General features: G+C 39.7%; 1 protein-coding gene across 5 annotated transcripts in view; it reads left to right on the top strand.

Annotated features, from left to right (window-relative positions):
- The first annotated feature begins 251 nt into the window (after positions 1-251).
- Positions 252-9,475, top strand: part of NSUN3 (NOP2/Sun RNA methyltransferase 3) — a 93,299-nt gene continuing 84,075 nt past the window's right edge. For all 5 annotated transcript variants that reach the window (XM_023726622.1, XM_023726621.1, XM_023726620.1 and 2 more), the window contains exons 1-2: positions 252-625; positions 1,479-1,588. In XM_023726622.1, coding sequence (XP_023582390.1) covers positions 611-625; positions 1,479-1,588 — 125 coding nt within the window. In that variant the 5' untranslated portion in view covers positions 252-610. The remainder of the gene's footprint in view (positions 626-1,478; positions 1,589-9,475) is intronic.

Below are 9,475 nucleotides of genomic sequence, written 5' to 3'. Positions count from 1 at the left end.
TATATATATATATATATATATATGTCCACACGTGGCACGCCAGGACAGGACAACACGTGTCTAATTTCTTTTTCACCGTCTCCTTCATTCTTCTGAGTTCTTAGTATCTGGACTAACAATGGAGTCGACGGATTTGGTAGATAAAATTCAGTAACTAGCTTAGCTTGGCTTTTCCTAGGAACATTTTAAAATGAGGATCACACAACAAAGCCTAATAATGACAAAGATTTCACTCTTTTATTGAGCCCCACCCACATAGTCATCAACCACAGTTTAGAAGCGATCTTCTAGGGCCAGGCTGCCCAAGGCTCCGCCCGCGGTCCCGGCCACGCCTCCGGGAACGGTCGCTGACCTCTCCAGCGGATACACTCGCCTCCACCAACCACCTGCGGAAGGAACTCGCGTCAGCCTCTCGCGGGATCTAGGCCTCTTTGGTGAGATTTCGGTAACACAGCAAGACAGTTTCACGCGAGAAGTTGAGCCGGAAAAGGACCGGTTTAGGAATGAATTCCGGCGAATTCCGGAAGTTAGAGTGTACTTTTTGCTTCCGGGACGAGCGTGAGATGTTGGGTGCTGTAGATTCCTTGTCTGTCTGGTAGCTCCTGGCGGGATGATGCTGACCCGGGTGAGGGCTGGGTGCAGGCCGGCGCCTCTGACTGTACCAGAGCCTTCTCTGCGCGGCCGAGGGGGCGCGGGAGGGGCGAGAGATGGGGGATTCACCCTTGGCCGCCGCTTCGCAATCTCCGGGTTTCTTTGACTTTACAGCACTGAGCCCTAGAATAAGGTTGAGTCCGCTGACGCGTGCTCACAAGCGTTCCCTCTAATATTCGCTGAATCACCTCCCCCACTGATAACCTCTCTCCACAGTCCAGCACTCAGACTTACCTACTTCCTTCACTTTCACACACGTTATAAACTCCATGAGGGCCGGGAGTTCTCCGTCCGTGCTGCATCCCTGTAGCTTAGAACAGTATTTGTTACGTAATAGGCCCTCAAAGTTTTCTTGATTGAATACGTAAAGCTGGTTTGCAAGAAGATTTTCGGACGAAACTAGAATGGCTTTTTTTTTTTTTTTTAAATAAACCTTATTCTGGAATAATTTTAGATGCATAGAAAAGTTACCAAGATAGAACAGAGTAACTGTATGACCTATACTCAGTTCTCCCTAATGTTAACATCTAGAGAGGCTTTTAAAAAGTAGTTTAGTTTTCGACACAGCTTCCTTAACACTAGTAGATTCTCCTTTAACTTTTGCTTTACATTTGGGCGATGATCATAGGGAGAAAACCTCATTTTTCCTAAGTCTATAGAGTATGATAATACAATTTTGTTACTTGACACGTTTTGCTCCCTTTGCAAGAACTATTAAGTATGGAACGGAATGCTCTTGTCTTTAAAAAAAAAAAACATGCTTATGTTGATATTCAATAAATTTGTAATAATAGCAATGTGTCAGCAACTTTTTCTTATTATCATAGCTGAAAGCAAACTCAGAGGGGAAGCTTGCAAAACAAATTTGCAAAGTTGTGTTGGATCATTTTGAAAAACAGTATTCCAGAGAACTTGGAGATGCTTGGAGTACGACAAGGTTAGTATAATTTATCTCTTCGTGCTTTGTGACAGATCAAGTAAAGTGTATAATATACCTTTTATGGGGGAGTAGGGTGTGGTGAGTATAAAGGGATTCTAAGCCTGGCTGCCCTTTCCTATGGAGGCTTTAGGAAGAAAGGAATAAAAAGATACACATTAAATCATAGGAAGGTAGAAAGAGGAGAAGGAGAACTTTGTAGTGATAGTAAGCAAAAATTGTACTGTCCTTGCCTTATGTGATTGCTTTGAACCTTCTTGAAACAATAATGCCCACCAATTTGGCAAAGTTAATTATACTGTAACAGAAAAATCTTTATGAAAGCTTTTGGTGATATTTGACTGGTTTCTGAAATTCAGAAGATAATACAACAAATCTCTTTAATGCCAACACTGCTTTATCTTATTTAAAAAAAAAAAAAAACTGCCTTCCAGTTGATTCTGACTCATGGCAACCCTGCATGTTTCAGAGGAGAACTGCGCTCCATAGGGTTTTCAGTGGTTGCAATCTTACAGAAGCAGATCACAAGGCTGTTCTTCCACAGTTCTGCTGGGTGGACTCTAACCCCAGACCTTTCAGTTAGTAGCTGAGCACAAAATGTTTGCACCACTCAGGCACCTGTCTTATCTAAAGTCATACTTTATTTGATAATGATATTTCTTCTGCTTTGTTTATGGCTGATTGTATGCGGAACACATACACTAATTTGTAAATGTATTAGAGGAAAGAAAGAAGGAAACTTTATGCCTAGAAGTAGTAGGTGAAAGAAATTTATATGTTTGGTGAGTTTTGCCATTGGTCAGAGTGTCGCTGTGTGGGTTTATTACATTGATACAGCACCATGCCCTGTGGAATACAAAGAGCAAGACAGTCCCCATGTCCAGTTTGTTGGCGGTCTAGTGTTCCCATATGTATCCATGTAGGGGTATGGGATATGGTTACAACTAAGTAAATTACTAATTCAGTAAGGATTATGATAGAAGACACTGGATGGTATAAGGAGTTCCTTCTCTTTATCTAACAAAGAGACAGTGCCAGAAAAAGCCTGAGAAGATGCTAGGTCTCGGTGACTAATAAGAGTTACCTTGGCAAAAGGAACCAGGCATTCTAGGCTGAGGGAAGAGTGCACTGCTCCTAAAGTTATGAGCAAAAGCCCAATACATTTTGCACAGGAGGAAAAGTTAACGTGTCTACAGACAGTATGTATAACTCTGTCCAGGCAGCAATTTCTCAGACAATGGTCTGTCATTCTATCTTCTCTTGGTACAGCTGAGTAAGCATTTCTCCTTTACAGAGGTCTCCTTTCATCATTTTTTTAAACAGTGATTAAGTGTTGCCTAATAAAGATAATAAGGTCTAAGGTTGTTCTGAGATAAGTTTTGGACAAATTAAGCTTTTGGGGGGAACCCCTAAATACTACAGTAGACGGGGCCCTGGTGGCACAGAGTTCGCCTGCTGACCAAAAGGTTGGCAGTTCAAATCCACCAGCTGCTCCTTGGAGGCAGTTCTGCTCTGTGCTGTATGGTTGCTATGAGTCGGAATTGACGGTGGTGGGGAAATACTGCAGTATGAAAATATAGTTGTGCTTTTTATTTAGAAACTATATTTTGAAATGGGTGTCTTCTATTCCAGACTCAATAGTGAAGTAATAAATTCATGAGGTTTTCAGTATTCAAAGGGACTCAGATATAAAATAAGAACTATGATACTTAAGTAACCAAACACCTATTGCATGTTATTAAGTACCTGGAGGTATTAATTTTGGTGAGCCTCAAAACAAACCTATTAATGAGGTTTGTTTCCTATTTTTTATCTGAGGAAACTGCCCAAGTTCACTCAGCTCGTGGGTAGCAGAGCTGGGGCTTATGCCCAGGCTCTGTGGCTCAAGAGCTCCCACTGCTAATCCCTGTTCTGTACTGCCTCTCATACCTGGGATGTAATTAGGCATAGTTGGATGACTTAAAAAAAAAGATTTCCAGGGTATTTTGTCTGCAGGCTTTGTAGTAATCTAGACACTCAGATCCTGCAATGAGTTATTTTTCTATTTAGTTTTCTCAGATTTATAAATTATTATTTGACCCTAAACAAATTGGGCAGTGAACCTCAAATCCATTTAATTAGCTGCGCCTTCTGCTTCATCTGCCTTTTTGTTGGGCTTTCATGGTAATTTGACTTTTGCATAAACGTGCTAAATTTGCCGTAGGCAAAATGAAGGCTTTCTTTCTCAGCCTAGAAAGTAGTCTGAGCATGGAAGATGGCATGGGGAAATAAGAACAGAATTAAATATTTTTGTAAGGAGAGGTTTTTTTTTTTTTTTTTTTTAAATTGCTTATTTCCAAGACATAATACTGTGCTTGCAGGGTCTATTTACTTCCAGGGAAAGGCAAGTGCATTTTTTTTCTATTTAGAAAGTAATTTACTCAATATTTTTAGTTTCCTGTAGTAGTGGGAAAGATTTAGGATTAATTTTAATTTTATTGTTTTGTGGTAAGCTTTCTTTCTGAGTCACTCTCTGGGCAGCCTTTAAAGTTGGAGTTCCCTTGTTCAAGTTTTGCTCTGTTTCTTGCTTGCATGTCTCCCTTCAGGTGAGCCTATTAATGGCATGGCTTTGAACTACCATCAGTATGCTATCATCTTGAGCTGTGTAGGCCCACTCAAGCTACAGTCCCATGTTTCATAAGTGTTTTCCAGACAACTTTACTTAGCTGTCATATTTGGAAAACTCATTATGTCCCCAAAGCATATTTTTCCCTTCCAAACCTATGTGCTATTTAGATAAAAAACCAAACCCATTACTGTCAAGTTGATTCTGGCTCATAGCAACCCTATAAGACACAATAGAACTGCCCTATAAGATTTCCAGGGAGCGGCTGGTGGATTCAGAGTGCCGACCTTTTGGTGAGCATCTGAGCTCTTAACCACCGTGCCACCAGGGCTCCATGTGGTACTTATAAGATACTGTGTCTTAGTTGAAGGCATCACCGTCAATCCCATTTCCTCTTCTCTCATCCCCACCTTCACTGAAACACAGTATCTCTGTGCTGCTGTCAAAATCCAAATGGTTACTAGCTACTGTTGCTTCTCCCTGAGAAATCTCTTAAATTGGATGTCTGCTTTTCTGTCTCTACTGCTAAACTAGGTCTTCATCATCATCTCTTATCTAACGTAACAATGCCCTTCCATAGTCTCTCACCTTTAGTATTTGTTTGTTGTAACAGCCACTTTTATGGCACTATGTGCCAGGTACTGCTGTAAGCATAAAAACACAATTCTGTCTTAGTTCTGAGATAGTTATTATTTCCATTTTAATGATTAGAAAGCTGAGACACAAAGAGATTAAGTAGCTTGCCCAAAGATACCCAGCTCACATTTGGAAGAGCCTTGGGGGTTCAGCTTACCCACTTCGTCAAGCTGCCTCTCAGTGACAGATCCTCCTCAGTGCCTCCATATGCAGTGTGTCACTCCTTTCATATCAGCCTCCTTTGTTCTCCCACTGTCTGCATTATTACACATGGACTACACACCTTATCATCACGCTTAACCAGGCTCCTCCTTACCTGTGGGACTGGATATGCCACAGAAATACCCAGGAATGCCTTTCTCTCCTTTTCCCCTGTATGATAAGAGTGTGGGTTCAAATCCAACCTCTACATCTTTCTATCATATAACCTAGGTGAGCTGCTTAATATCTGTGTACCTCACTATCCTCACCTGTAAAATGGGGATAATAGTACTTATTTCATATAATTATTAGGAAGATAAAATGAATTAATATATGCATATTATACGTACATGTACACACACCTGCATATGAAGTGCTTGGAGTATTATTTGACATATAGTAAACCAAAAACCAAACCAGTTGCCCCAAATCAATTCTGTTTCATGGCAACCCCATGCATTGCAGAGTAGAACTGCAGTCCACAGGTTTTTCAATGGCTGTGAACTTTCAGAAGTAGAACACCAGGACTTTTCTTCCAAGGTACTTCTAGGTGGATTCAAACCACCAACCTTTCGATTAATAGCCAAGCGCTCGACTGTTTTGACACCCAGGGACTCCACCGTAAGCCCTCACATGTTAACATTATTATTACTACTATTAATTAGCCATTCTTCTCCATCAAGCCATCCCATGTGCTGCTGGCAAAATCGGTTGCTCTGCTCTGTGTGTTTTCCACTACAGTTTGTTGGTACTGCTGTTATAATTCTTTCAAGATTATATTGCCACAATTTGTCTTCCCTGATAAGGGAGGATCTTGAGGAACCAAGACCTTAAGACTTGGGCAAGTCACCCACTTATTCATAATTCAGTCAGTGTTTTGGGAGTGCTGTTACATACCAAGCTTTGTGTTAAACACTGGGTATTCAGAGATGGATGATATATATCCTGCCCTTGACTTTAAAGGGAGGACTAACAGACACTATTGGAAGACTTTATGAACTTTGGAAATTTTATGTGCAGTATGTGGAAAGCAAAAAACACTCAGGGACATTCTCCTCATTAACCCAGAGCACACATATAGTGGAAAAAAAAAAAAAATTAACCGGATAATATTACCAGAATCTGTGAACGTGGTGGACTGGGGTGGTTGGGGAGAAGATAAATGAATTAGCATCTAGATTTCTATTTTGGTCCAACTTTAATCTACGGCAAATCCCTGTGGAGTAAAACGTTCCGCCCCACTTAAAGAGGTTAAAAAACTTGCCAGGTGTTTGATCGTTAATGGCAAAGTCAGCCCTGTGACTTGAGTGGCCATGCCATTTCCTCTTCTGTGCTGCTATGGAGGGTCTAGAATTGTGTGCACAGCCCTCATGATATGAAAGATTCCGTAAGTTGAGTATTTTCAGCCTTTGTGTCTCCACAAGAAACACAAATTGTCACTTGGTACTTCCTCTCTAAGGTGCTGTGAATGACATGTATGGACATCGATCACCCTTCTAGAAGAGACAAGGAGGAAACAATTCTAAGAAAGAGTAGGAGCCTCTCAGCTCACCATTAGAATCTCTGGAGACTAAAAATAAAATGGCTCAAAAACATACTTGGATGCACATTTCATGAAATGATTTATTGTTCAGACTTTTAAAATGATTGAATGAGCACCCTCTAGTGGGCCATAATGAGCACTGAAAGGGGATTTTTATTTTTCTAACCATGAAAATTTAAATTGGGTCGTAAGGTACAGGATTATACCAATTGTGCTTTGCAATTTCTAGATAAAATTATTCTTTATCCTCATTCGTTAGGAAAGTAGAATGGGTAATAGAATAGTAAAACAAGAAGAATACAATCACAGAAAAATTAAATGAAAATCATAACTATCAAGTAACACAAAAAAGTCCAAATAGAGTGAAACCTGTGAGAGCCAGAACTCGACAGGACTGTCTTGTTTTTCCAGATCTTGCAAGTTTTCTGCCTTTGACAGGGTGCTGTTTTACCACTTTCCTATTGCCCATTTTAGTGGAAAATACTTGAATTTTCCTTCTCTGACAGATTTCTGCCTTACACAGGTTCTGGCTTTCACAGGTTTTACTGTAATACAGTATACATTTTTTTCAAGATTTTTCTGGTTTTTTTTTTTTGATATATTTTTGTTTTTTACTATTTTGTTAAAATAGTAATTAGTCCAGAGACCCTTGCATCCAACTCTGATTCTGTTAATTTATTTGGAAAATATTTATTGAGGGCTTATGCCCTGGCATTCAGCCAGGGAGACAAAATTAACTTATGGTCTGTGTATATAGACCATTTGGGGAAGTAGGTAGTTAAGTAGGTAGTATGACGTGCTGTGACCAGTGTAGCTTCATCAACTTTTTATCAAAGTTTAGTCATTCCTCTGTACCACTTACTCAGTTTTACTTAATATTTGTCTTTTAATCAGCTTTGGTTTCTTAAAAATATGTCAATGTAAGCTAATTTTACATCAGTAAGTAGATGTACCTAGCATACATTTGGTGCACAGTATATAGAGTGAATGATGTTGGCAAGAAGATAGTACTGGCTTAGTATGTTGTGGGTAGAAGGCAGCAACAATGCAGCCCAATTCAGGAAGACTTTCCAAGGGACAGATACTCGGGCCCAGGCAGTTTTACAGCAGTCTATTTCCAGATCCTCAGCTTCTGTGTTTGCCCTTCTGGAAAGTTTTTCTACTCCTGTACCTGCCTACAGTGGTATTCATTCACCTTTCCGTGCCTGCTCTTCTACAATTGAGTTTTTCCCACTTTACAAAGACACGCTTTCACCATCCTGCCTCTTCTACACTGCTAATTTGTTCAGGGTGTGAAATTTCCATGAACCAAACAGGAACAATTGGAATGTCAGTGTAAGGTTTTACAAAGTTAATGACAAATGACTAACAAATCCATTAACAAGTCAAGTGGTTTGGAAGTTTTGCTTTTAACGAAAGTAAAAGAGTCCCCATTGAGTTGTCAGCTAACATCTTACTTAAAATATTTTTGACGATAGGTCACTAAGTGATTTGGGAATTGTTATGGATTGAATTGTGTTTCCCAGAAGTTATGTTGAAGTCTTAAGCCTTGTACCTGTGAATGACCTATTTCTTCAGCTGGTCTATTTGAACCATAACTTAATTTTGGAAATAGAGATTTTCTTTTGTTATGTTAATGAGATCATACTGGAGTAGGCTGGGTCCTAAATCTAGTCCTTTCTGAGCAGTGTCTTATAAAAAGTGCAGAATAGATACATAGACACACAGCCAGAGACACCATGTGACAATGGAGGCAGATGCATCTGTAAGCAACAAAGGAACACCAAGGATTGCTGTCACTCACCAGAAACTAGAAGAGAGGCACAGAGAAGGAATTTACAAAGCCAAGACACTGATTTGGACTTTCAGCCTCCAGAACTGTGAGAAATTCTGTTCTTCAAAGCCACACCTTTTGTGGTATTTTGGTTTAGCAGTCCTAGAAAACTAAGACGGGGACATAGCTCATTATTCAAAGAAGTGGGAGACATTGCAATAACAATATATTTAATTCTCATTTACTTATTTAAGTGAACATTTTTCTCAGCCTTATATCCATAAAAATACTAAATAGGAATAAAATTAATATTGAACTCTGACTCATTCTAGCAAGAAGTAATATTCATCCATGGATATATGGAAACAAGCTCATTTTAATAAATGTTGCATTTCCTGTTAATTTATACTTATTATGTTTACTACTCGTAATATTCCATCAATTCCTGGAGCCTTGTTTTTTGCCAGTGCCTTCACTCATCTATGCCAAGAAATCTGGAAGACAGCTACCTGGCCAACCAACTGGGAGAGATCCATATTTATGCCTGTTCCCAAGAAAGATGATCCAACCGAATGTGGAAATTATTGAATAATATCATTAATATCACACACAAATAAAATTTGCAGCAGTATGTCAACAGGAAAATGCCAGAAATTCAGGCCAGATTCAAAAGAGGACGTGGAACCAGAGACATCATTGCTGATGTCAGGTGGATCCTGACTGAAAGCAGAGAATACCAGAAAGATGTTTACCTATGTTTTATTGACTACGCAAAGGCATTCGATTGTGTGGGTCATAACAAGTTATGGATAACATTAAGAAGAATGGGAATTCCAGAACACTTAATTGTGCTCATAAGGAACCTGTACATAGATCAAGAGGCAGTTGTTGGAACAGAACAAGGGGATACTGCGTGGTTTAAAGTCAGGAAAGGTGTGCGTCAGGGTTGCATCCTTTCACCATACCTATTCAATTCTGTATGCTGAGCAAATAATCCTAGAAGCTGTACTATATGAAGAAGAACGGGGCATCAGAATTGGAGGAAGACTCATTAACAACCTGCATTATGCAGATGACACAACCTTGCTTGCTAAAAGTGAAGAGGACTTGAAGCACTTACTGATGAAG

Source organism: Trichechus manatus, unplaced genomic scaffold, assembly GCF_000243295.1.
Source record: "Trichechus manatus latirostris isolate Lorelei unplaced genomic scaffold, TriManLat1.0 scaffold00012, whole genome shotgun sequence".
Lineage (NCBI taxonomy): Eukaryota > Metazoa > Chordata > Mammalia > Sirenia > Trichechidae > Trichechus > Trichechus manatus.
This window is presented reverse-complemented; position numbering and strand designations above follow the sequence as displayed.